The sequence below is a fragment of the Pongo abelii genome, chromosome 23, assembly GCF_028885655.2.
Source record: "Pongo abelii isolate AG06213 chromosome 23, NHGRI_mPonAbe1-v2.0_pri, whole genome shotgun sequence".
Classification (NCBI taxonomy): Eukaryota; Metazoa; Chordata; class Mammalia; order Primates; family Hominidae; genus Pongo; species Pongo abelii.
This window is the reverse complement of record NC_085929.1, coordinates 35,685,829-35,712,502: the sequence shown is the minus strand read 5'-3', so window position 1 is coordinate 35,712,502 and position 26,674 is coordinate 35,685,829. Positions and strand designations below refer to the sequence as shown.

Genomic DNA, 26,674 nt, shown 5'->3' with positions numbered 1-26,674 from the left:
AAATGTAAAATGATTAAGGTGAATTATAATGCCCTGCGCTTTACTTATCCTAACTGCATTGGGGAAGATGGATCTTATAGTTCTATTTACATGTTTTCATATACTTCTGTGGGAGGCTGAGATGGGTGGATCACGAGGTCAGGAGATTGAGACCATCCTGGCCAACATAGTGAAACCCCGTTTCTACTAAAAATACAAAAAATTAGCTGGGCGTGGTGGCGGACGCCCGTAGTCCCAGCTACTCGGGAGGCTGAAGCAGGAGAATGGCGTGAACCCAGGAGGCGGAGCTTGCAGTGAGCCAAGATCGCGCCACTGCACTCCAGCCTGGGCAACAGAGAGAGACTCCGTCTCGGGGGAAAAAAAAAAAAAGAATAGTTATTAGCTGCCAGGCAACACTATGGGACCCTAGAACTGAGGCTTTAATGTAACCAAGTATGGTCAGATGACTTATCACTGCGACAGTCAGATAACATACCTTACCTGAAGAGGTCAAAGTAAGCTGGTCAACAACCTGAAAAAAATTGTTTTGTCACTGTTTTTGTTTTGCCACAAAAAGTAGACTGACCTGGTAGGAGGGTAGGATGGAGGTGCAGTGACTGGCTGCATGGGGTAGCTTCCAGGTACCTGGGGATAACTGTAGTTACTCTGTCCATATCCTAGGCTGGGCTGGTTGTAACCCCCCGTGCTAGATTGAGGTTGACTAGTCTCAGTGGGCTTGTTTCCATCCTGCGGTCTAAGAGGAGAAATAATAAATAAAATTAAAAAGTGACTTTTTTTGTGTGGCTGGTCAACCACAAAACTCCTGGGTAAGAATGCTACAAAGCTATGAGCAATAAGCAATGTTATGATTAAGCCTGGAAATAAATACAATAATAAATACAATCCTAAAGTAAACTACATCAAACTCAGTGTTGGTCCAACTATATTTGCTTGAAGACAACACTAAGGAAGGGGGAGAATCAATCATATCCACAGAAGAGACATTAATATGCTCCATTCATCACAGTAAACGCTATAAAAGCGCGTTGCGATATTGTGTGCTACCAGTTTAGGTGATCCGGGAGAAGTGATCTGTTAGGGAATAAATGCTTTTTCTCAAAGGGGACTGCTGAAGACTAGAAACTAACAATAATGTAAGTTTTAGGTTGGAGTAACATTTATGTAAGTCCACGGCATCATAAATTTAGAGAATTTGTGGGTTTGTTTCTCATTTATTAAAAACAGACCAGGCCAAGGCCAGGCGAGAATGGCTCACACCTATAATCCCAGCACTTTGGGAGGCCAAGGCTGGTGGATCACCAGGTCAGGAGATTGAGACCATCCTGGCTAAGACAGTGAAACCCTGTCTCTACTAAAAAAAAAAAAAAAAAAAAAAAATTAGCCAGGCGTGGTGGCAGGCGCCTGTAGTCCCAGCTACTCGGGAGGCTGAGGCAGGAGAATGGTGTGAACCCAGGAGGCGGAGCTTGCAGTGAGCCGAGATTGCGCCACTGCGCTCCAGCCTGGGCGACAGAGCGAGACTCCGTCTCAAAAACAAACAAACAAAAAAAATCCCAGCACTTTGGGAGGCTGAGGCAGGAGGATGGTTTGAGCCCAGGAGTTTCAGACCAGCCTGGTAATATAGGGAGACCCCACCTCTACAGAAATAGAAAAATATTAGCCAGGTATGGTGGTACATGCCTGTGGTCTCAGCTACTTGGAAGGCTGAGGTGGGAGGACTGCCGGGGCATGGGAGGTGAAGGCTGCAGTGAGCTGTTGATCATGTACTCCATCCTGGGCAACAGAGAGACTCCATCTCAAAAAAACAAACTGCCAAGTACGGTGGCTCATGCCTATAATCCCAGCACCTTGGGAGGCCAAGGCAGGTGGATTGCCTGATGTCAGGAGTTCGACACCAGCCTGGCCAACATGGAGAAACCCCGTCTCTACTAGAAATACAAAAAATTGGCCAGTAGTGGTGGTTCACACCTATAATCCCAGAACTTTGGGAGGCCAAGATGGGAGGATCACGAGGTCAGGAGATCGAGACCATCCTGGTAAACACAGTGAAACCCTGTCTCTACTAAAAATACAAAAAATTAGCCGGGCATCATGGTGGGTGCCTGTAGTCCCAGCTACTTGGGAGGCTAAGGTAGGAGAATGGCATGAACCTGGGAGGTGGAGCTTGCAGTGAGCTGAGATGGTGCCACTGCACTCCAGCCTGGGCGACAGAGCGAGACTCTGTCCAAAAAAAAAAAAAAAAAAGCAACAAACAAACAAACAAAAAACACACACAGACACAAAATTAGCTGGGCAGGGTGGTGGGCACCTGTAATCCCAGCTACTCAGGAGGCTGAGGCGGGAGAATCACTTGAACCCCGGAGGCGGAGGCTCCACTGAGCCGAGATTGTGCCATTGCACTCTAGCCTGGACAACAAGAGCGAAACTCCATCTTAAAAAAAACAACCAAACTACCCAACCAACCAGAAAAAAATCATTTCCTAAACTGGGCTGCCATAAATTAATCTAACTTGGCTCAAAGTCTCCGTAATGGAAACACCAGAGTAAGGCAAAGAGACCCCTCCCAAGTCCCTGCTCGGATGAACCTGGAAGTAAGTATCCCTGTTAAATGATGCAAATTAATCTCAATTCCAAGGAAAACTCCAGGGGTTTCTATTACCTCTTGACCCTAACAGTTTACATCAAGGCTACAGCAGACTGAGTTAGAGCTATTAATATTTTAAGCAAAGTCCAAAGAATCAACAGGCAGGCCGGGTACGGTGGCACACACCTGTAATCCCAGCACTTTGGGAGGCCAAGGTAGGCGGATCACTTGAGGTCAGGAGTTCGAGACCAGCCTGGCCAACATAGTGAAACCTTGCCTCTACTAAAAATACAAAAATTCGCCGGGCATGGTGGTACATGCCCATAGTCCCCGCTATTCGGGAAGCTGAGGCAGAATTGCTTGAACCTGGGTGGTGGGTGCACTCGCCACTGCACTCCACAGCCTGGACAACAGAGCAGCACTCCAGCCTGGACAACAGAGCAACACTCCATCTCAAAAACCAACCAACCAACCAACCCAGAAAAACCAGAGAGGGTGTAAAGTACTAACTTTTCCTGAGCTGAAATAGGTCCCACACCCTTTTCCAGTCGAAAAAGCAGTTGCCACTGATTATGAGACAGACAGCTGTTTTAAAGTGGTAACAAGTGAAAAGAAAAAAAAAAAAAAGGATGACTTAATCAAAACCCAATTCATATATAAAACCCTCCAGATATGGCTTGCATATACTGTTGCATCACAGTATCAAATGGGACTTCACACATTTGATGACACTCGGAAATGAGGCCCTTTCAGGAATAAGCCACTAAGTTTAACTTAGCTACTGCAAAGGTGGTCTACCAAGGGTAAATTACCAAGTGGCTCTGATTACTCACTGTGCATTTTAAAAGTAATTTCACGAGTGTTTGTCAGAGCTAATTTCTTACCTCTAGAGCAGATACATCTAGGTTAGAAGTTGATTTCTTGTTTATTCCCTAAAATGTCTTCTTTCAAACCAGAATTCAATGTCCTTTCAAGACTGTATACGGAAGCCACTTAAGTGACTGTCTAAAGCAAAGATCTAAAATCTTTTGTTAAGTAATAATTATACTGTATACCTGCTAACCAGTCATGGGGTATGAGCTCTGTTCATCCTATAGCAGGGTACCCAGTTAAGAATTTTTATTTGCCTATAATATTTAGATTAAGCCTCTATATAATGTAGAGAAAGTCATGTCAACTGCTTAAGCCGAGACAATAATGTTTGATTTCTTGAATATGGATATGTCCTTTCCAGACAATTAGGTCATACGACCATTTGTTGACTCACATGATGCTCCCTTCCCCTCCTGCCTGTGTGAACTACCACGTTTTTGCCAAAGAGAAAGCGGTTACCCATTTACAGGGTCAATGAAACCAAAGATAAAAGCATCAAAAGTACAATTCTATCAGTTATGCTGTTTTGAGTGAAAACACACACACACAGACACACACACACTCTCTCTCTCTACTTCTGCATTTAAAAACAATGGACTTCTCCTACCCCAAAGGTCATTCTGAAACCAGAGAACCTATTCAGTGCCATTCCTCATTTTGGCCCTTGGATGGCACCAGTTCACTTTTTTTTTTTTTTTTTTTTTCTGAGGCAAAGTCTTACTCTGTCGCCCAGGCTAGAGTACAATGGCGCCATCTTGGCTCACTGCAACCTCTATCTCCCAGGTTCAAGTAATTCTCCTGCCTCAGCCTCCTCAGTAGCTGGGATTACAGGCATGCGCCACCACACCCAGCTAATTTTTCTGTTGTTTTTGAGACTGAGTCTTGCTATGTCACCCAGGCTGGAATGCAGCGGAGCGATCTCAGCTCACTGCAAGCTCCACCTCCCGGGTTCATGACATTCTCCTGCCTCAGCCTCCCGAGCAGCTGGGACGACAGGCGCCCACCACCATGCTCAGCTAATTTTTTGTATTTTTCAGTAGAGACGGGGCTTCACCGTGTTAGCCAGGATGGTCTCGATCTCCTGACCTTGTGATCCCCCTGCCTCAGCCTCCCAAAGTGCTGGGATTACAGGTGTGAGCCACTGCGCCCTGCCGGTTTTTTTGTATTTTTAGTAGAGACGGGGTTTCACCATGTTGGCCAGGCTGGTTTCAAACTCCTGCCCTTATATGATCTGCCCACCTCGGCCTCCCAAAGAGCTGGGATTATAGGTGTGAGCCACCACGCCCAGCCAATTTCACTGTTAAATGCAGAATATTTCTGTGGTATGTTCTAGCACATCAGTTACTGTAATTAATGTAACAGTGAACATCTGAGAGTATATGAAAGCAACCATTAATAAGGAACGAAACCACAGATTATTTTAAGTGTACACAGTTGCTTTCTTTCCCTCCAACATGAGACTGACGCATTAAGGGGACCATGGCCTTACCTTGTAGGTGCAGTGGCTGCTGGCTGCTGCCCATAGGCTGGATAAGCAGGCTGAGTGCCATATGCAGACTGAGCTGCATAGGAGGCCTGGGTGGTGGTGACTGTAGCAGTGGTGGTATCATAAGCACCAGTGCCATACCCCTGGACAGGCTGGCTGTATGCCTGGGGGGCAGTTGGAGTAGTATAACCTAGAACAAAGGAGAGCTGCATCAGATTTCAGGCCCCTCAGAGATCTGCCTAGACACTCATTATCAGAACAATTTGTAAACCACTTACTTTAAACCATCAGGATACTGAATCCCTTTAAATAGTCCCCCTTCCGCAAGAGTAGCAACAAACTGGTATTTAAAGCCTAAGTTCTCTGAATGTACCTAGTTTTTGGTAAAGTAACTGTCTCATTTGCTCTAACACCACACCTAACAGAAGTGGCATGTCATGCTACAGAAAACAGGATTCCTTCTGCCCCCTCTTGAATGCTGTGAATAGGAGACAAGTCTGTTTTTGCCAAGTCTGTACTGATTTTGCTAGCAGGTCTTCTTAACAAGTTTGTAAACAAACTTACACACCCCAAAATACCCTCAAGCAGGAATAAAACATCCCAGAAAAAAAGGTAAAAGGCAAATGACATAGCATTTTAAAATAATTAAAAAATGATCCAGGTACTAGTTCTAGCACTAAAACCTGTAATTTGGGTAGTAATTAATTTAATCACTTTCTTTTGGTCCCAAGCACTACATCATATGAAGCACAAGCTTAATTACTTGAGCACATGAGTAATAAAGATAAACTATAAATTCTAGTTGCTTAACACAGGTTATCTTTTTTTTGTAAATTATTTAAAATTAAACTTCGATACTCCTCCAAACAAACATTTAAAAAGTAATGTTTTCACATCATAAAGCAGATTCCTGCCTGGTTATCAAGTTACTCAGCTCCATTCCTCTTACTTACCTACCACAAGCAAAAGACCTTTTCCTGCTCAGCAATATTGGAGGTAAACCCTAGAGTCCCTCCTCCCCTTCAGTATTTCACTAACCAGGTGTCAGAAAAGACCTGCTCTCACAGGTATGCTGCAAAGCAAGATGCATTCTCTCCCTAGCTCCTGCCTCTGCCAGACCAGGCAGGATCCATGCCTTTCCCTTCGGGACTTCAGCGTGAAGCATGACCAAAACCACGAAAGTCTGCAGCTCCTAACTAGAGTATCTTTCCTGTAAGAGGTATTACAACCATTCCTGGTGCTGGACTCTTCTTCCTCATGGTCAATGGGTACAATTAAGCCATGCAATAAAAAGTTTGGTTTACACTTTGGGAGGCTGAGGTGGGAGGACTGCTTGAGTTTAGGAGTTAGAGACCATCCTGGGCAATGTAGTGAGACCTCGCCTCTACAAAAAACAAACAAACTTAGCTGGGCATGGTGGTGTGAGCCTTCAGTCCCAGCTACTTGGGAGGCTGAGGTGGTGGACTGCTTGAGGCTGGGAGGTCAAGGCTGCAGTAAGACAAGATCCAGCCCAGGCAACAGACACCCTATCTTAAAACAAAACAAAACAAAACAAAACAAAACTTTGGTCTAGGTGCCGGCATTTATATCCAAAAAAGAAAAAAAGTCTGTATCTCACTAAAGAAAAAGTTTCCATATTTAAATAAATCCTGAATCAAGACTGCCCATTTTAGTTAAGATTTAGGGCCTTAAAGTGTCCTCACGTACTGGCCAGAAACAAGTATCAGCTTCCTTTTGTACAATCACCATTTGTAGCAGAGAATATAATAATACCCTTTCTTCTCTACCTCAAATATTAAAAGGAAATTCTGAAATTATACACAGAGATAGTAATGTCCTTGTCAAAACTGCTGACTTAAAATGTATACGAAAGTATACATAGTTTCAGAAAACAGGAAGCCCCAAGCAATAAAAGTTTTTGAGCTGGCATGTTGTTCATCTGAACTGCTTAAGTTTTTTGCAGAGTCCTAAGGTCAACCACATAAGGCATTCATTTATTTAAATTTAATTAGAATCTAATACCATCTACCCTACCGTTCATGTACCGATTACACCCCACTACATGATACAACATCTATAAGATTTACAAGGAGGGCAATTAAAAAAAAACAAAAAACTAAAAGTGATCAGGGCAATAACTCATGTCATAAAACTATGCAGCAACAGTTTGGGCCTTGTCATGCTAAGGATTACAGCAATAGACACTGGGTTAATAAATAACCTTTTAATTAATCTGTAGTACCCACAAAAGCAGCCAAGCAAAATGAACAAAAAACAACAGAGCAAAATGATTTAATGACCAAAACAAAACAAAACAAAAGACCAGTGGCAAAAAAAGAAAACACACCTGCTATGTGCTGACAACTTGAAGGAAAAAGGTGGTAAGAAACATTACACAAACCAAAACTTTTGTTCAACGTAAAAAATTAAAAGTTTTTAAGAATTCCATTCAATTGAGGTTTATATAGCCCCTTTCTTCTGAAGTTTAATTTTTAAAAATCCTAGAAGAGAACAGTGTATTTCTATGTATTCCTTCCAATGACTATCCGATAACTTTCATGTGTAAAGGCAGTATGAGGTAAGGAAAAATGCAGCATGTGTGCTTGAACCCACTCACTACCAATTAGGCTCCTGCTTAGTTTTGTTCACACAGTTTGCTCATCAGGCTTAATTTTGGTGTTTTTATACTCCAAAAGTTCTTGGGAGGATTAAGGGAGATAAGAAGGCCACCCTATAAATTGTGAATTTTATACAAACATTATTATTACTAACTGCAATTTCCAGCTCATCAAAGCTACTAGTCTCTATACTAGAGTGACCTGTACTTTTTAGGCCCACAGTCATGATAGGGCTTTCTCAACCAACGACAATGTGATACATGGCTCTAGACAACCATTAATTTGCCCATAAATCACTCCGTCTCGTTCCTGTAAAATGATCTAAGGATTTCAAAGACTAGATCTAGGCCACATTAACTTTCACACCATACTTGTTTTAAAAAATGTAATGGCTTTAATACATGAAGTTTATCTCACAATTTCAAAATTCTATGCTAAAAAATCCAAACTGCATAATCTTAGGTCCAGCTCTTCCCACAGCTGCAATTAAAACCACTAGAAAGTTTAGATAAACATTTCCCATCCTATTTGAGAAACACCCTAGACGGGTTAGGAATTACTTCCCATCAAAATCAGGACACTGGTACTCAATGAGATAAATTACAGACAGGTTTTTCCTCTTAACTGGACTATATATAATTTGGAGAACTAAAGATAGTTTGAAAATAAGAGCTCTGATATCTTTAAGACTTTATATTAGTCTTTTATAACAGCAATAATAAAAGGGGGGGTAGATAGAGAGCCTGAAACATTACACAGCACTGAACACAAAAAAATTATCATAGATTTTTCATGTATCCCACCCAACCTCAGTATCAGAATACAATTTCTTCTAATTCTTAGAATAGTTTATTTTTTAGTTTCCTGGAATAATGTTATATATATTCAAGACATACCATGGATTAAAATAATTCATAACACTTAAAACAGAAAATAAAATGTGTCTGGACTAGAAACCAACCAATAGACAAACATGATACATGCAGGGTGGCAGTCTGCTCCTCTAAATAAATCTCATCATGCAATCTATCCTTCACGGAACAGGGGAAAATCAGCTGGGGAGAAATCATCTGAAATACCTTTGGGAAGGTAAATAACTATTATTAAGGCTTGAAACAAAGTAATATTAAATAAGAAAACCTTTCCCAAAATCATATAAAGAATAGGACATGGATCTGCAAATGGCACCTGAAGCAGTTTTTCATTAGCACCTTGCTGTGTGTGATGTTAGAAAGTTTGGGGGTTAAACAAATGAAAACACCTAAAGGATTAACATTACAGGGTTAGACAAGATGGAAAGCATTTCCCATGCAAGAATGAGCAGGATAGTCAAACCTGTACTGGTCCCTTCTACTGTGGAAAGCACAAAACAAAAAGTAGAGGGTACACTATCAGATGAAGCAAACATGTGAAAACCAGTTTGATTTTTAAGCAGCTCAATTTAAGAAGATTCATTCTTACTCAGTATTAGCATTAGCACAATCTTTTACATAGTCTTCATTTCATCGTGAGATCAAACAGTTAAAAGTTCTTTTCTCTCTTGGAATTTATCCCACCCACATTCTATTGGAGATCTCTCAAGACTATTAAGAGTAGGGAAGAAAGAGAAAAAATACCTCTTCCTAAGAACAAAGGATTCCCCAGATGCCAAAGTATGGACCAGAATATACATCCAAAAGCATGACTAATAAGCTTCTTAGGCAATACCCTAGCCAGAATGACCCAAAAATCTCTCCAAGGCAGGCCTTACCAGTGGGAGGCTGTCCATAAGAAGTTGCATAGGCGGTCTGCCCATAGGTTGCAGTGGTCTGAGCCTGGGTATAGCTGACATCGGTGGGCTGTCCATAGGTTCCATAGCTTTGTTGCCCATACGCCTGCTCCAAAAAAATGAATGCAAGAATTTCATATATGAACTTTTGTATTTTAGCAATAAAATGCACTGCTGTTTAAGTTTCTAAATTGGAGAACCAAAATCAAAAACATTCCTTTCTAGAAAATTTAAAAAACAAAACAAAAAAACCAACAAAACAAGAAAAATAATCACAGTATCATAAATGTTATCCCTTATCTGATTCACTCATATTATGGTAAAGTTAACTACAAAAAAAGCTCATTAGGTAAGTAGGCAATGTCATTCACAGCTTCTCAAGAGGGGGAAAAAAAGATAATCAGGCAAAACCTCAGTTAACTATACATGAGATTAACAAGACACTCTCAAGGGAAGAGCAGTAAGGGCACAGGTGTATTAACTGCCAGCACTTAGCATAGCACAGTTTTGGTGATTGGAAACAAAAGGTAAGAAGACAAATGAACAAAGAGAAAGCAATGAAGAGGGCTAAAATCTGTCAGAAAAAATTGAAAACCAGATTTTCAGCCTGACAGAAAGACTTTAAAACTACTACACCACTTCAAAGAAAAGGAACCAGAATGCTGTATGTCCTCTTATGGTGGGCACATCAAGAGTACTGTCTTTTGAACTTAGACATCAATAATACTTAAAATCAGGCAAGGAATGAGTTGTTCTTTCAGATTATTAGCATGATTATTCTCTAGGTTTGTTTAAATGACCAGTTATGTAAGATCTGCCAGAGACATCACATTCTGCCTGTCCTAGAACATGTTTCCAAGGCAGTTATTAGTATCCATTTTATGGCATGGATCATTTCAGAATTCAACATTATCTTGAGAACACTAGAAGGCTAATTTCTAGAATCTGTTGGCCTAGGCTTTTCAACAGACTCTTCACTGGAAAGAGCTCAGCAGCTCCTTGTCTAGGTTGCCAGATTTTAGAGCTAACCCCACCACTTACTGTGCAACCACTGGCAAGTTACTTAATATCTATGCACTGCAATGTTCTCCTCTGCAGAATGGTCGTATCATCTTCTTCCTTTGCAGAATTGCTATGATGAATAAATTCACTAAATTTAAACATAATGAAGAGGACCAAGCATGGAACAGGGCACCTAACTTGAGAAATCGTATTAAAAAGTTATAGAGAGTCAATTATCAGCTTTTGAATGGTTTCATTTATGATGGCAGAATGGAGTCCTTCGCAATCCCACTGTGAAAGTTTAAAATGCCTGGGTATTTTACTATTACAAACACATTACTCATTTGTTTTACTGGATAACTGAAAGATAACTGGATAATTTACTGATTTTACTTGGAGATGCAGCTACATGTAATTATTTTAAAGATTACCTGGGTGGTCTGTGCATATCCTTGAGTGGGCTGGGCGGTGTAAGCACTGTAGCTGCAAAAGAATTAAATGCAGTAACTTGAATAGAGAACATTCAAATACCACCTCTACAATTATAGAAGGCTCCATATTCAAAAAATATTAATCACACACAAAATACGGTTATAAAAGACTGACTTACCCCTGCTGCGCTGCAGCTTGGCTATAGGTACTGTAATCTAGAGGAAAACAAGGAGAAAAAATAGTATAAAGTTAGCAGAAACAAGGAGAAGAGAAAAAAGGGGGAAAGAATTCACGTGGCAGGAAGAATTCTTTAAACTGTAGGGAGACCTGCCAACACAGGTCCAAATGAGTCCCCCTTACCTCTCAACACCTAACAGAAAAAAAGTCTAAACCAGTTAAACTCAACATTTGACTATGGGACTAGCTGAGGTCAAGATCAGCTCATTTGGCAGGTATACTTTGTATGTTCCCGTGACCACAAAACCCGTCCCAATCCCAACCGTCATTTGAAATACAAGATGATCATCAATATCACAGACTGACAACAAGATCTACTAACAGGATCAGAAGTTTTTACCCTCATATAAAACGGAGGCATGCAACAATAATACAAAGTTTAACACTAGATTGGTTACGTTAGAACCTACCTCTCCTCAAAAATTAGTTTTCACTCCCCTCACTTTAGCAAGTTAGACAAACCATCATTCCCTAGCTCAACGACAGTGAAACGGAATGGCAGACAAGAAGGCAGTCACCACACTCCAGTGTTTTAAAGGGTTTGCTGTGTCAGAACTACATTTGTGCAGCAACTTAAAAGCTAGATATATTATAAATCCTGGTGAAGCAGAGCTAAGGCAGAACCCTGAAGACTGGCAAAGAAGAAAAAGCATTTAGTCTTTCTGGGAAAAATTTGGTAACACCATTGTCTTTCATACAACTCAAAATGATTTCAACGTTTTAAAAAAAAGACATGAATTTTCATCCCTTATAAACCTCCCTATAATTTTCCTTTTCCTATGAAATTTATAACATGCATCCAAAGGGACCAAAAACTCTGGTCCACTGAGGTGTCTACAAGTAGTAAAAACAAAAGGAAAATAATTTTCAGAGCACTACTGCATTAAAGTTAGATAAATTTAGTTTTTTTTTTAAAAGGCAGTTAAAGTAATTATTTTTGAAAATTCTGCCCAATTCTTTCTTCTCCACAAGGACACATATCTTGCTGTCTGAAGACAGTACTGCCATTAGGACGAAAAAAGGGGTCCTTTATTTTTCAATCAGAAAGTAGTCCCTCATCCAAAACCAACAATTGACAGCTCTTCATGGCATCCACTTCATGCAATCCAAAGCCAGCCTCACAATCCCTCTGCGGCCTGAGAGCGCTTTGCTGAAGCCATCTCTTCACGTTGGCTTATCTGCCTACCTCTCTATACTTTACTGGACTACCTTCTTTCCTTTGCACACACTCTTAACTCAAAACCCTGAATCACCAAGAGGAACAAATCAACTGCCCAAAGGCTACCTATAATGAAAAAATAATCTGTTCATGACAATCTTAAAGGCATTTTCAATAGCACTACAAGTCATACTCTCTGTGACATTAAAACTAAATACAAATCATTTTTTTCCATGTGGCATCTATAAAATAAACACAGCAATTAATCATTTAACATCAAATATTTTAACCCACGTTTTGTTGAGGTCTTTGCTTGAGAAATGATTCTAAATCACTGTCATGTAAGTTCAACGTTTGCAAGACGACTTTTACACAAGAGCAGTTATGTAAAACATAAAACTGGCAAAGCTGATATGGAACAACCAATGACCTCTTATCAGTGAGAAACCAGAGGATTCGGCCCTATACTAACTTGTGGGCTATGGAAGGTAGCAAATTTGTTTCATGAACTTACATTTATCTTCCTAGAGCACACAAACATCTCAGGCCCTCAAACAAGCTATTAGGTTGGTGCAAACGTAATTACTTTTGCACCAACCTAATACAATTACAAACTGGTCAGATTATTCAGCAACCGTGTTGGTTTTTAACCCCCAAAAGTGAGTCACAGACTTCACTAAAAATCACTTCACTGTGATTGAGGGGTGGGGGTTCTAGATTGCTGCGAGTCTGCATTCCAATTCTTTGTTGCACTGGATATATATGCTTTACATACTTTTCTACATGAGATACATACGAGGAGAGAAAACTGTTATTATTATTAACCCAAGGCAACGGTTTAACACTTTAGAGCAGTCACTATGGAAGCTGCTTCACACTACCTGAGTTGAAGTCAGCATGCAACAATTTGTGGAATGCTTATGCTGGAAGGTCAGAAGGGCTCAAAAGCTTAAGAGGTCTAGCCTAACTTCTGTATTTTACAGGAAAGGAAACTAAGGACCAGATTACTTATGTGACTCTCTGAAGGCCCCCCCCAGCCAGGCCTAATGTGTTTACTTTGTGTCAACAGAAACCACAACTGTAATTCTAATACAGTACAGCACATGGTAGTTACTGGTGAACAAAGTTTGAACAAAGTTGACTGAAAAAAGGCATGTCCAGCCATGCAAAAATGTCAACGCACACGTTTTGCCTTTTCAGGCTTTTGCAGCGGAGAAGAGGGTGGATAGGGCACCTAGGAAACCACTTCCCACCAGGGGGTTAGCTGTGGTATTCCAGAGTCCTCTCTTCTACTGGCACTCTTTGGTATCCCGGCACGAACAGCCAACACTTACCTGTTTATTGACCACAGATGGGGAGAATTCTTAAACTGTCCTTAAGTTGCTGGATTCTGGACTCTAAAAACTCTGGAGGGCCTAGAACTTTTCCTGTCTTCCTTCTCATCTTCTCCCACTGTCTCTAAGGCCTGGAACCAGGTGGCCTGAGAATACCCCCGGGGCAAAAATGCTCCACCCTGCCAATTTTCGCGGGTTAGTGTACCCACAGGTTGCGAACTGCAGGTGATGGCTAGGCGACACTCTTAAACGCCCCTTCCATCAAGGACCACTCTACTCCCATTTTGGAGTTACCATCCGGGGCTTGCTTGCAGGTGCCTTTAAGATTGCTTCTACTGGCCTTTTTTTTCCCTCTCCTCTGTCGACCTACGAAATCAACAGGCCTGCCGGCCTAACGCAGGCGAATAGACGTGCGAGGCCACTACTGAAACATAATTCAAACGCAGGCTCAGCCTTTTGTTCCTCCTAGGTCAGAGAGGCCAGAACTATCTTTCCGGTAGCGTTTCTCGTCTCTCGACCCAGGCTGGCCTTATTATACAACGGATGTCCCTCGGCGTTTGCAGAAAAAGGGCCCTGGGAAGCCACTTAATTGGTTTTGGGGGAGGGGAGGGCGTAGATTAATAAATAACGATAAAAATAGAGAAGCCCAAGAAAGCGGCAAACTGGGGGCCCTGGAGGAGGGAAGCACTTTCTGTCTAAATCCCTGGCGAGCAGAAGTTCGGCTTGGGGCTGGAAGCCGCAGAGGGGGCAGCTCGGCAGCGCCAGACACCCCAGCCGACTGAGTCTTAAGGATGACGGGGCTCCCGCTCATAGGCCAACACCCCTCGGCCCACAAATCCACGATATCTTTATTTGCTTTTTTCCCTGGTTTCTCGGGAAACCCTGAAAACGGGGAGAGAGGCCTCACAGGGACAGCAGCCTACGGCCCCCCCTGCGGTTTCATAGTGACCGGCTTGAGGCCTGGCCAAATCCTCCCCTTCACGCAGGGCCTCGAAGGCCGCAGGCCCCGCCCACGTGGCGGGAGGCCCAGAGCGCAGGGCGCGAGGACCGCCACACAATGGAGGCCAAGGCGGGCCCCGCGCGCCCCCGCCACAGCGAGCCCCCCGCGGGCCACGGGCGCCGGAAGATTCCAGAACCGGCCCGCCCGGTTGGGGGAGGGGAGAGGAACGCGGATCCCCGAGCTCGTCGGGCCGCGGCGGGTGCCTCAAACCCCTCTCTGCAACTCCACTCAGTCTTCCCAGCCAAGCCCAGAGACGAACGACCCCCAGTTTGGGCGTTCCGGCTACCGCCGGCGAGACCGCAGTTCCACCATACTCACCCGTGGACGCCATTTTCTCTCCTTCCTCCTCGTTCTCTCAACGTCCGTCTCCCTCTCGCTTTCCCTCTAGGCGCCTCACTGCGCAGGCGCAAATCCCGCAACCCCGGGCGCGACCATCGGGCCAGGCCACGGGGGTGGGGTCAGGAGGGATGAACCACCGCTTTCTCGTTCTTCGCGTCCGCAACCCTTGTCCCAATCCTCTCTAAAGAACGCCCGACATGACACTCGGGCCAAAATAGCACCTAAGAGGCCAGAGCGCGGGTGAGCGGGTCTCAGTGTGAAACCGGAGAGGCTCTCTGCACGAGGCTAGGCTGTTTGGAATGGTTCCGTCCGTTGGCTCTAGGGACCGTCGCTGAAGAGTCGGCCCTGCAGGGAGACGGAGATCGGCGGGAGGGCTGGGGGAAGGGACCCGGACTAGAACAACTGCTGACTAATCCGCGGGCCGCGGGGAATGGGTGGCGCGCCAGTCGGTCGGCCGGGGTCACGCGGCCGGGTGTGCGCGGAATGGATTCAGGGTTCCCGGGTCTCGCCCGGGAGCTAGAGTCCCGACTCCCAGCCAGGGTCCCCGACCGGCCTTTCGGGGTTGCCGGGCGCGCTCTGCAGTGAGTACCCGGGACGCGTGGCCCGGGCCAGCGGGGAAGGGCCCCCAAGGCCGGTCGGCTGGGTGGGAGGCCTCGAACGCCGTGCCTGGCCCCGAGACCCCATCCCCGGTAACGGTCGAGGTGGAGCAGGCCCTTTAATCATCCCTCATCCAATACCCTCGTTTCTACAGAAGGGGAAACTGAGGCCCAAGGAAATTGAGTATCTCTGCAAAGTCCCCAGCTGAGTTCGAACCAGACAGATCCTGGGACCCCCTACTCTATCCGCCACCCGGAAGAATCTCCGTCCTTGTCTTTCCATTCTGCCCTCCCGGCTTCCCAGTAAGGTAGGCAGGGCCTGGTGGTGCACTGCCCCGTTTCATAGATTGAAGAAAGTGAGGTCCAGGGGGCTCAAGTCCCAGTTCCGAGTGTCCACGGGTAAGCCCTTCACCCTTGTTAAGGTGCCCAGAGCGGGGAAATGGTTGTGAGGTGTCGATGCAGAAGGAGGTTTAGATGCAGGAGGAGGTTTACGGTGGGTGCCTTGGCCCCAAACCCTGCCCACCTTCCTGGACCTCTAGCCCCAGCCCCCTAGGTGGATACCGGGGTCCGCGAAGGGCAGGGTTCACCTTCAAATCCCTCAGCAGGACCAGGAGCCAAGCTAGTGTCCTTTCTTCAGTGAACATATATAAAGCACTGGCTGTGTGCTGTGAATACCATGGGGAATGTGGGGTTGGATGAGAGGAGCCACGAGCTCAGACCACCTGCCTAGGGAGACAGACTGGCCAAGCTGTGCTCCTAAGGATAAGATCCATGATGTTAGGGGGCCAGAGGAGGGGAAGGGATATTTGAGTTGGGCTTCCAAGGGTGAAATAGGAGTTTGCCTGCTGGCAAAATGGAGGGAAGGACAATGCAGGCAGAGGAGCTTTCCACATTTTTCCTGCAGGAAACTGGTAGATGTGGAGAAGGCACTTGGCAGGGGAGCAAATTAGGCAGCCTTCTTGTCTCCCTGGGATCCTGCTTCCTGCCCTGAATCAGCTCAGTGGGAGTCCTGGGACCTAGAGGCCTGACCAGGGATGAAGACCTACAGGCCCTGGAGGACAGGCTGGATGCAAGAGGAGAGCACGGGGGAGAAGGCCTTGCTTTGGTGGGCAGGGAAAGGCCATGTTTGAGGGCCAAAGCTGGGACCAGCTAGGCTGGAGCAGCCACCTCCATATTGAGGCCTTCTCGATGGGCCAGTTGGTGGCTACCAACGCCTGCCATGATTAGTGGGGATTGCTATGGTTTATGGAGCAAGGGTTGTGGGCCAGGGCCTGCCTTAGCCTATTCCTTTTTATTTCATCATGCTCTGAGGAAAGGAATTTCTGAATTTCCATTTTACAGATGAGAAAGGAGAGGCTCATCTGTAAAATGAGGCTCCTCTGTAAAAAGATGAGGGTGGAAACTTACCTCAGGACACAGAGCAGAAAGAGGTGGAGCACATACTGTACCCTTCCTGTGGAAAGGGGAGCCAGGGCCAGAGGGGCTGTGCCAGTAAGGAAGCAGGAGGAGGCTTACGGTGGATGGGTTCACCCTCAAAGGGGATGTCTCAGTCCCGGGTCTCTTAGTATGGCTCAAGGTGTGGGACTCCTGCCCTTTTGCCCCACCCCTTCCCCAAACTGCTTGCCCATTGTCTGGCCCCACCCCAGGGTCAAGGGCAACTGAAACCATCTGGAGCATTAAGGCTGGGCACAGGGGAAGGGAGGAAGGAGCCAGGTAGTAGCCTGAGGGAAGAGGGAGGACAGAAGAGGGCTAGAGATGGCCCTGAATTCGCCCTGGGGGGTGAGGGCCTGAACCCCTCTTTTTGGGATTTCAGGGCCCATCAGGACTCAGGAGTCTCTATGCCTGTCCTCTGCCAGTCCTTAAACAGAGGTGAGTGGAATGGTAAGATGGCTTATGAGCGCATGGGTTAGGGTCTGAGCTCCACTATGGCCAAGCTGCTGGGCCTGCCTCTCCAGCCTGTTTTCCACCTCTGTAAAATAGGGCTGTTGATAAGGTGCTTGAGAGGGTATTGGTGAGATAAAAGCTCCAATAATAACTTGTTATTGTTTTCTTTTATCCCCAGCACACAGCCCCAGGACCACCCTTGACCATCCTCAACCAAGCTATGCATGCCAGGGGCCCCCATGGCCAACTGTCCCCGGCGCTGCCTCTGGCCTCCTCAGTCCTCATGCTGCTGATGAGCAGCCTGTGGCTGGTGGGGGCCGGCCCTGGCCTGGTCCTGGCCCCGGAGCTGTTGCTGGACCCCTGGCAGGGTGAGGGCCAGCCACGTGGACCTTGGAGGAAGCAGGAGACTTGCTGTAGGGCCTGGGCCCAGTTGGCAGGAGCAGCACAAGGCCTCCAGGGGTCAAACAGGGATGGGGCCCAGTGTCCTGGGGAAGCGTGGTCTTAGACAGGAGCATGCCCAGCACATCCACAGCCAAGAAGGGAGGCAGAGGACTTGGCAGGGTGGGCTGGAACCTGTGGGTAGGAGTGCTTTTCTCATGGTTTCCCTTTCTGGCAGCTTTTCCTTGAAATAAGAACTAAGGCCAGGTGGCTGATGCCTGTAATCCCAGCACTTTGGGAAGCTGAGGCAGGTAGATCACTTGAGGTCAGGAGTTCGAGACCAGCCTGGCCAACATGGTGAAACCCGTCTCTACTAAAAATACAAAAATCGGCCGGGCGCAGTGGCTCACGCCTGCAATCCCAGCACTTTGGGAGGCCGAGTCGGGTGGATCACGAGATCAGGAGATTGAGACCATCCTGGCTAACATGGTGAAACCCCATCTCTACTAAAAATACAAAAAGATTAGCCGGGCGTAGTGGCGGGTGCCTGTAGTCCCAGCTACTCGGGAGGCTGAGGCAGGAGAATGCTGCAAACCTGGGAGGCAGAGCTTGCAGTGAGCTGAGATCGCGCCACTGCACTCCAGCCTGGGTGACAGAGTGAGACTCCGTCTCAAAAAAACAAAAAACAAAAAACAAAAAAACAACTAAGACTTTCAGCTAAGCATGAGGATGGGAGGAGGAGGTGTTGGGGGTTTGAGGAGTAATCTCAGCTGAGCACCTGTTTCCCAATAATAACTCCTCCAATTTGTATTTGAGGACCCCCAATGATGCTCAGAGAGGTTAAGTGATTTGACCAGGGTCACACAGCTTGAGGGAATGGGGTAGCTCCAGGATTGAAGCAGGACATCTCATGCTCTCAGCCAGATATGATTTAGTAAATACAGAAGCAGAGTACCTTCATGGTGTCTGGGAAATAGTGAGTGCTCAGTAGCGGGTTGTCAGTGAAAAGACTGAGTGGCAGGTCCAGTGTGTTCTGTTTAATACCACAGAGGCGTAGCCAGTGTTTGGAAGTCCTTGGTCCCTTCCACCAATGATTAAGTGCTGGCTGTGGGCAGACTGGCTCCTGGGGAGGGGAGGTGGGCTCAGCAGGTCGCCCTGGTGTAGGGTAACCTTCAACCTGGCACACCTGGGACAGCCTTGGATGTTGGGGCCACTAACCTGGCACATAAGCCCCTTCTCTCTCCCAGTGCACCGGCTGCTGACCCATGCCCTAGGCCACACGGCCCTGCCGGGCCTGCTCCTGAGCCTGCTGCTCCTGCCCACTGTGGGCTGGCAGCAGGAGTGCCACCTGGGCACGCTGAGATTCCTGCATGCCTCGGCCCTGCTCGCCCTGGCTTCTGGGCTGCTGGCAGTGCTGCTGGCAGGCCTTGGGCTGTCCAGTGCAGCCGGCAGCTGTGGATACATGCCTGTCCACCTGGCCATGCTGGCTGGGGAGGGCCACCGCCCTAGACGGCCCCGTGGGGCACTGCCACCATGGCTGCCGCCGTGGCTGCTGCTTGTCCTGACGCCACTGCTCAGCTCTGAGCCACCCTTCCTGCAGCTCCTTTGCGGCCTCCTTGCCGGCCTGGCCTGTATCCTTTGCCTGAGCCCAGGGCCCGTGGGGATGTGTGGGTTCTGTGGGTGGGTGCCTGGGAAGGAAGTGGCACAAAGGGGTGAAGGCCCAAGCAATACCAAGGAGCCATGCACACACATTCCAGGAGCTTCTCTGAGTCTTCCTCTGGGACATGCTCTGGGCTGGGACCTGGGGGCTTATGGCCTGGTGGAGGTGCCAATTACAATGTAAAGGGCTCTGTGGGCTCTCTGTAATATCAATGCCATTCTTCGCAGAAATAGAAAAAAAAATCCTAAAATTTATATGGAAACACAAAAGGCCCAGAATAGCCAAACCACCCTGAGCAAAAATTAAAAATTAAAAAAATTAAAAGCCTGGCCAGGCGCAGTGGCTCATGCCTGTAACCCCAGCACTTTGGGAGGCCAGGCGGGCAGATCATTTGAGGTCTGGAGTTCAAGACCAGCCTGGCCAACATGGTGAAACCCCATCTGTACTAAAAATAAAAAAATTAGGCCAGGCACGATGGCTCACGCCTGTAATCCCAACACTTTGGGAGGCCAAGGTGGGTGGATCACGAGGTCAAGAGTTCGAGACCAGCCTGGCCAACATGGTAAAACCCCATCTCTACTAAAAATACAAAAATTAGCTGGGCGTGGTGGCGTGCGCCTGTAATCCCAGCTACTTAGGAGACTGAGGCAGGAGAATCACTTGAACCTGTGAGGCAGAGGCTGCAATGAGCCGAGATCATCCCACTGCACTCCAGCCTGGGCAACAGGGCGAGACCCCGGTCTCAAACCCCAAAAAACAAAAATTAACCGGGCGTGGTGGCAGGCACCTGTAGTCCCAGCTACTTGGGAGACTGAGACAGGAGAATTGCTTGAACCTGGGAGGCAGAGGCTGCAATGAGCCAAGATCGTGCCACTGCACTCCAGCGTGGGTGACAGGGCGAGACTCTGGTCTCAAACCCCGAAAAACAAAAATTAGCCAGGCGTGGTGGCAGGCGCCTGTAGTCCCAGCTACTTGGGAGACTGAGACAGGAGAATTGCTTGAATCCGAGAGGCAGAGGCTGCAGTGAGCCAAGATAGCGCCGCTGCACTCCAGTCTGAGCGAGAGAGCGAGACTTCCTCTCAAAAAAAAAAAAATTACATTACATTAAAAGCCTAAGTGAATGGAAAGATCTCATGTTCACGGATTAGAATACTTAATATTGTTAAAATGGTAATGCTACTCAGTTGATGTATAGATCCCACACAATTCTTATCAAAATCTCAGCTGTCTTTGTTGTTGTTGCAGAAATTAGCAAGCTGGTCCTAAAATTAATATGGAAATGTAAAGAACCCAGAATACCTCAGATAATCTTGAAAAAGAAAAGCAAACCTGGAAGACTTACACTTTTCAATTTCAAAACTTAAAACTACAAAAGTGGCCAGGTGCGGTGGCTCACGCCTGTAATCCCAGCACTTTGAGAGGCCGAGGCAGACAGATCACTTGAGGTCAGGAGTTCAGGACCAGCGTGGCCAACATGGTGAAACCCCATCTCTACTAAAAATACAAAAATTAGCCAGGCGTGGTGGCGCACGCCTGTAATCCCAGCTGCTCAGGCGGCTGAGGCAGGAGAATTGCTGGAACCCAGGAGACAGAGGTTGCAGTGAGCTGAGACTGCACCACTGCACTCCAGCCTGGGCGACAGAGCAAGACTCTCTCCAGAAAAAAAAAAAAAAAAAAAAAAGCCATACAAAATTATAATAATCAAGATATTGTGGTACTGGCATCAGGATAGACATACAGATCAATGGACTAGAATTGACGATCTAGAAATAAACTATTAGATTTACTGTATAGTCAATTTATTTTGACAAGAGTGCCAAGTCGATTCAATGAGGAAAAGAATATTCTTTTTAATAAATGGTGCTAGAGGCTGGGTGCAGTGGCTCACGCCTATAATCCTAGCACTCTGAGAGGCTGAGGTGGGCCGATTTCTTGAGGCCAGGAGTTTGAGACCAGCCTGGCCAACATGGTGAAACCCTGTACTAAGAATACAAAATAATTAGCCAGGTGTGATGGCATGTGCCTGTAATCCCATCTATTTGGGAAGCTGAGGCAGGAGAATTGCTTGAACCTCGGAGTTGGAGGTTGCAGTGAGCCGAGATTTCACCACTGCATATCAGCCTGGGCGACAGAGTGAGACTCTGTCTCAAAAATAAATAAATAAATAAATAAATAAATAAATAAATAGTGCTAGAGCACTATTTATTGGTGTTCTGCTTCTAAGATTTTTTTTTTTTAATTTTTAGAGACAGGGTCTCGTTCTGTCACCCAAGCTGGAGTGTGGCGACACCGTCATAGCTCACTACAGCCTCAAACTCCTGGGCTCAAGTGATCCTCTTGCATCAGCCACTTGAGTAGCTGAGATTACAGGTGTGCACTGCCACGTCCAGCTAATTAAAAAATTTTTTTTGTAGAAATGGGGGTCTATGTTGCCCAGGCTGGTCTTGAACTCCTGGCCTTAAGTGATCCTCCCGTCTCAGCCTCCCCAAGTGCTGGGATTATACAGCTGTGAGCCACTGTGTCCAGCCCTAAGATGATTCATACCTATTGGGGAAAACAATGCCACGGGAGAGAACAGGCTGGCCCCTGCACTCTGGATTGGGGACAGGAGTTATCCAGGCCTGTCTGAAGGCAACAGCAGGTGTGTCCATGGGACTTCTTCCAGGAAGGGTGGGCCTTAAGTTACAGACCTGAAAAGGTGCATAGCATTCTGGGAACAGAGTGGATCACGGGCGAGCCCAGGCCTTGGGGTGAGGCATACCTGGCTCTGTTTGGCTGAGTAGCTTCAGGCAGATCCCTTTTCCTTTCTGAGCCTCTGCTGCTGACCAGGGTGACGCTATTCCATGCTGGTCCACAGTGAGGAGACGGGAGGGAATGGTGGCCAGCACACTTGGCATGGGGCCTGGCCTGTGGTGTGGGCCCACCCCTGGCTGCTTTTGGTTTTCCTTGACCGGCCGCCCTGCCCCGGGCAGACAGATGCAGCTGGGGCCTTCCGGTGGCTGGAACCCTCAGAGCGACGGCTGCAGACGCTGCAGGAGGGCGTCTTGTGCAGGACCTTGGCAGGGTGCTGGCCCCTGAGGCTCCTTCCCACCCCGGGCAGCCTGGCGGAGCTGCCTGTCACCCATCCTGCCGGAGTGAGGTGAGGGTGATGCGGGGGACGCCAGTCCAGGTGGTGGGCACTGTGGCAGGGCTGGCAGTCAGGCCCTCTTCTGTTCCCACTCCTCCAGGCCTCCCATTCCTAGACTGCCTTATGTGGCCTCCCCTGACCTCTGGTCCCACTGTGAAAGCTCAGCCCTGCCCCCACCAGGCCTGAGGCCTGTGCAGCCCACCTGGGAGGGCTCCTCAGAGGCGGGCCTGGACTGGGCTGGGGCCAGCTTCTCCCCGGGGACTCCGATATGGGCGGCCTTGGATGAGCAGATGCTGCAGGAGGGCATCCAGGCCTCGCTTCTTGACGGGCCAGCCCAGGGACCCCAGAGCGCACCATGGCTGTCCAAGTCCTCTGTCTCCTCTCTGCGGTAAGGTGGGGTGGGCAGAGGTGGGGTCCCCTGGTATAGGGGCCGGGGTGGCCCTGACACTCCCCACTTGTCCCCCCACCCCCCACAGGCTGCAGCAGCTGGAGCGCATGGGCTTCCCTACAGAGCAGGCGGTGGTGGCACTGGCAGCCACAGGCCGCGTGGAGGGTGCCGTGTCACTGTTGGTTGGAGGACAAGTGGGCACTGAGACCCTGGTGACCCATGGAAAGGGTGGGCCTGCCCACTCCAAGGGTCCTGGACCTCCCTAGCCCAGGCAGAGAGTGGGGCACAGGCAGGCCCTTGGGTGCTAAGGGCTGGGCTGCATGTGGGTAGCCTGAGCTCCTGCTCTGTCTAAAGAAGGCCACAGTGGGGAGCAGGGGCACCTCTGGAGGCAGGAGAGGCCCCCAGCATGCTGCCCTAGTACGTGTTTAGAATAAAAACCAGTTTGTTTTTCAACCTGGACCTCCTTGGAGGCAGCAGTTGTGTTTGACTCTTCTGTGTTGGCATCAGGGGGATGAATGAATGAATGAGTGAGCACCAAATGAATGACCAGTTGTGGGAGAGCTGTTCGCCGATGTCCAGAGACACAGGCTTCCTGGCCCTGCACCATGCAGCCTGTACCTCCAGGAGGCTCTGTCCTCCAGCACAGAGCGTTCTCCACTGCCCATTTCTAGCCCTCTCCCGTCGTAGCCTCATTCCCAGCTGCCCCCATCTAAGCACACACTGAGACCAAGCTGCGGGGAATCAGGTAGGGGCCTTTATTGGCCAGCACACATCTACCTCCTAGCATCTGTCACAAGCATTTGCAGGAGTAGGCGGCCCCTTCCTCTCCATGTCCCCATCCCCAACCTGAGATGCGGGAGGGCCTGGGGGCTCAGAGGGGAGAACTGAGGCAAGAAGCCCCCGGTGATCCAGTCAGAGGATTGGGCAGCCTGACCTCGGGGTGGGGAACCCAGCACTGGACAACAAGGAGGGAGGGGCACAGGAGGGCTCCCCGAGGTTTGGTCGGGGAGGGGGAGGAAGACTGCCCCCTGCCCTGTCATCTCTGCATGTGCCAAGCCCCAGCTCCTGACTCCCTCAGTGCCTTTGGGCCTGGATGTTCAGACAGCAGATGAGACGAAGCCTTGTACCTCTATCCCTCCTTGAAGGCCTGCCTCCCCACACTTCACAGAGGGAAACTGAGGCCCAAGCCTCTCTTCTCAGCCCTTGCTCAGCTTCAGACATGTGCATGGTGCCAGGACTGAGACCTGCTTACCCCTAAGGCCTAGATGGCAGAAGGGACCCTGAGGACATTAATAAATATGGACGGGCGGTCCCTGGAGGCAGCTGGCTGAGTCCAGGTAGGAGGGGAAGCCCGGCCTGGTCTGCCTCAGGGGCCGCCACCGCCCTCAGCCTCTCTCGTCCCGGCTCCTGGGGGCCACGATCCGGTAGTTGGCTGCATGTCCGCCCCTCTTGCCCCGAAGGAGGCTGGGGGTGCCTGTGCCGGCAGGGCCTGCCCCAGACCCCAGCTCTGGCTCTGCCGGAGGGAAGAAGGAGAGAGGCCACATTACAGGGGTTCATGTGAGGTGCCCACCTCCCCTTGGCCCTCTAGGGGGTGGCAGAAGCAGGCACCCTCTGCCAGGTATAATCCACCCTGGTATCTGGCTGCAGAGCTGTGGGAAAGGGGGTCTGCAGATTGGTTGGTGCCTCACGCCAGGACTTACCAGCCCCCCAGCCCAAGGAGAGCACTCAGGGCCTCTGATTCCTGCTTTGTCAGGTGGGGATAACCACACCCACTGCCTTTAGGAAGTGTTTAGATGCAGTGAATGCTTCATATAAAGGCTGCTTCTTTTTCTATTCATTTTGGGGTGGAGGTGTACCCTGAATCATCCCCATTTGGTAGCTGGGTAAACTGAGGCTAGGTAACAGACATGGGCTAGGCCACCAGTTGGGGGAAAGAGCTTAGGAGGCCAGGCTCTGCCACTGACCTCCTGTGCAGTCTTGGGCAAGCTGGACCTCTGTCAGGGCCTCAGTCATCTCATCTCTGAAACAGGGACAGTTCTGGATGGAACCGGAAAACTACTCATCCTTCAAAACCAAGGGTAGGAGCCATCTCCTCCAGGAAGCCTTCTGTGACTATCATCTCAGCCCTTCCCAAAGTAAAATGAGCAGGCCAGGCAGGTCAGAAGAATAGGCTGTTTTTCTAGGGGGAGATGGACACTCAGGGAGGAGAGGGCCATGGTGGAGGACTTGGCTAAGCCTCCACAGGACAGATACTTGGGTTCTGGTGAACACCAGGTTCCCACTGAGGGCACTGCCAGGGAGTGGGCTATCCCGTCGTAATCATGACTGCCAGTGCCCCGACCCTGTGTGGCCCAGCCTGCCCTGCACCTCTGGGCTGAGATGAGGGCTCCTGGAGCAGACAGGCATGTGTGGTCACTGAAAGGGACATTCCATGCCTTAGGGAGTGTGGGAGGGGAGTGGCACAGAGCACTGGCCCCAATGCCAGCTGGGATCATGGCTTGGTCCTACTCTGCCAGTTATGTGGCCTTAGGCAAGTCACAGAACCTCTGAGCGTCATCTGGAACGTGGGCATAATAGTCCCATTTTCACACCCTTGTGATACATGTGTTTACCGTGACCAGGACTGGAAAGTGGTTTTCACGGGAAATGCTGGATTATTATGGTTACTAGGTTGGTGTCGCTTCCACCCAGGTCTCCTGCAGGTCTGGTCCCTGTGAGTTTGTCACAATCAAATTTGAGGCCCTGGATGAGTGGTGGAGTCAGCAAACCTTTGCTGATGCAGTCCAAAGGGCCAGGACTTTAGAGGGGAGACCTGAGGTGGACCCCTAGCCTGACCATTCCCACTCCTGTGACTGAAGCAGTCACAAGAGCCTCTGAGCTTCTGTTTCTTCATCTGTAAAACGGCCACGGCATCGCTCACCTAGCAAGCTTACTCCTCTAAGAGACTGGAGATGATCAATCCAGCCCAGGTGGGCCAGACACTTGGCAGCTGATACTATTATCATAATTACTGACTATAACCTAAACATGAACCTCATCTGGGTCTTCAGTAGCACCTGATGTGTATGTTGGGCCAATGGGGAGGGTCCCACCTCCTTCCCTGTCCCATCTCCCACTCCCCCGACCTGTCCCTCCAAGCCCCGACCTAAGCTGGCTTGAGGGGCCACTGGCAGTGGGTGTGGGACTTCTGAGGTGCCTGGCACTTTTCTCCCTGGGCTGTCAGAGACAGAGCTGGCTGAAGGCAGGGACAGATCCAGAGCAACAGTGGCCCAAATGTGTCCCTTCTAGCTCCTGCTCCAATCCTGAGAGAGAAGGTGAAGACACCTAAAAAGGTTCTGGGAGCCTGAGATTTGGTCCTTGGCCCCTCTCTGTAAAAGGGGAGGAGGTCTGGGAGCTAGGTACTGAAGTTTCTAGAAGTTAGAGAAGCATGTGGCACCGTGGGAGGAGCTTTGGAAGCAGACCCCACACCCTTCCCAGGCTCTGGGCCTCTGCACGGGCAGAACTCTCTCAAGGCTGCCCGACCCACTTCCCCACCTGGCACACTCATTGGGATCTTCCAGGACGCAACGCAGAGTCCCCTCTTCCAAGAAGCCTTCTCCAACCCCTAGGGACAAGTGACTGTTCCTCACCCATATCCTTCCGTGCTCCCCTACCCCATATCTCTGTAGATACGATTCCCTGCCACTCATGGCCAGCTCCCCAAGGCCGGCACCTATCCGTACTCCAGAGCGCCAGTGCCCAACCAGGTCTGGCTTTCAATGAGTGCTCCCTACAGTTTTGCTGGATGAAGGAGGCTGGGCTCTAACCCTCCT

General features: G+C 48.5%; 3 protein-coding genes across 23 annotated transcripts in view; 1 reads left to right on the top strand and 2 right to left on the bottom strand.

Annotated features, from left to right (window-relative positions):
* The window catches only part of EWSR1 (EWS RNA binding protein 1), a 32,098-nt gene extending 17,153 nt beyond the window's left edge, over positions 1 to 14,945 (bottom strand). For 5 of the 14 annotated variants that reach the window (XM_054543280.2, XM_002830978.5, XM_054543281.2 and 2 more), the window contains exons 1-6: positions 14,809 to 14,945; positions 10,939 to 10,975; positions 10,760 to 10,811; positions 9,309 to 9,432; positions 4,944 to 5,130; positions 566 to 733 (exon numbers count right to left, since the gene is read on the bottom strand). In XM_054543280.2, the coding sequence (XP_054399255.1) occupies positions 566 to 733; positions 4,944 to 5,130; positions 9,309 to 9,432; positions 10,760 to 10,811; positions 10,939 to 10,975; positions 14,809 to 14,821 (581 nt within the window). In that variant the 5' untranslated portion in view covers positions 14,822 to 14,945. Of the gene's footprint in view, positions 1 to 565; positions 734 to 4,943; positions 5,131 to 8,893; positions 8,912 to 9,308; positions 9,436 to 10,759; positions 10,812 to 10,938; positions 10,976 to 14,808 lie in introns of all 14 variants that reach the window. The other 9 variants (XM_054543276.2, XM_054543282.2, XM_054543278.2 and 6 more) reach the window with 3 other exon arrangements.
* Positions 14,886 to 23,315, top strand: RHBDD3 (rhomboid domain containing 3). Of its 4 annotated transcripts, none has more exons than XM_054543295.2 (8): positions 14,937 to 15,069; positions 15,581 to 15,733; positions 17,239 to 17,294; positions 17,488 to 17,677; positions 18,935 to 19,318; positions 22,324 to 22,486; positions 22,575 to 22,862; positions 22,951 to 23,315. In XM_054543295.2, exons 4-8 carry the CDS (start codon positions 17,530 to 17,532, stop codon positions 23,126 to 23,128), a joined length of 1,161 nt encoding a protein of 386 aa, XP_054399270.2. In that variant the 5' UTR covers positions 14,937 to 15,069; positions 15,581 to 15,733; positions 17,239 to 17,294; positions 17,488 to 17,529; the 3' UTR covers positions 23,129 to 23,315. The 4 variants fall into 4 exon arrangements, with proteins under 4 accessions (XP_054399268.2, XP_054399270.2, XP_024095879.2 ...); XM_024240111.3 differs by lacking the exon at positions 14,937 to 15,069 and adding an exon at positions 15,225 to 15,410; XM_054543293.2 differs by having other exon boundaries at positions 14,886 to 15,069; positions 17,488 to 19,318.
* Positions 23,316 to 23,375: 60 nt separating this feature from the next.
* The window catches only part of EMID1 (EMI domain containing 1), a 54,803-nt gene continuing 51,504 nt past the window's right edge, over positions 23,376 to 26,674 (bottom strand). For 4 of the 5 annotated variants that reach the window (XM_054543287.2, XM_054543290.2, XM_054543289.2 and 1 more), the window contains one exon: positions 23,376 to 24,375. In XM_054543287.2, the coding sequence (XP_054399262.2) occupies positions 24,248 to 24,375 (128 nt within the window). In that variant the 3' untranslated portion in view covers positions 23,376 to 24,247. The remainder of the gene's footprint in view (positions 24,376 to 26,674) is intronic. The other variant, XM_054543288.2, reaches the window with a different exon arrangement.

What these genes read in the sequence shown, in the direction of transcription:
- RHBDD3 (XM_054543293.2), top strand. Translation starts at nt 18,778, where the DNA reads ATGATTAAGTGCTGGCTGTGGGCAGACTGGCTCCTGGGGAGGGGAGGT. An exon ending in ACCCATCCTGCCGGAGTGAG is followed by an intron (nt 22,487 to 22,574) that starts GTGAGGGTGATG and finishes CCACTCCTCCAG; the next exon opens with GCCTCCCATTCCTAGACTGC. An exon ending in TCCTCTGTCTCCTCTCTGCG is followed by an intron (nt 22,863 to 22,950) that starts GTAAGGTGGGGT and finishes CACCCCCCACAG; the next exon opens with GCTGCAGCAGCTGGAGCGCA.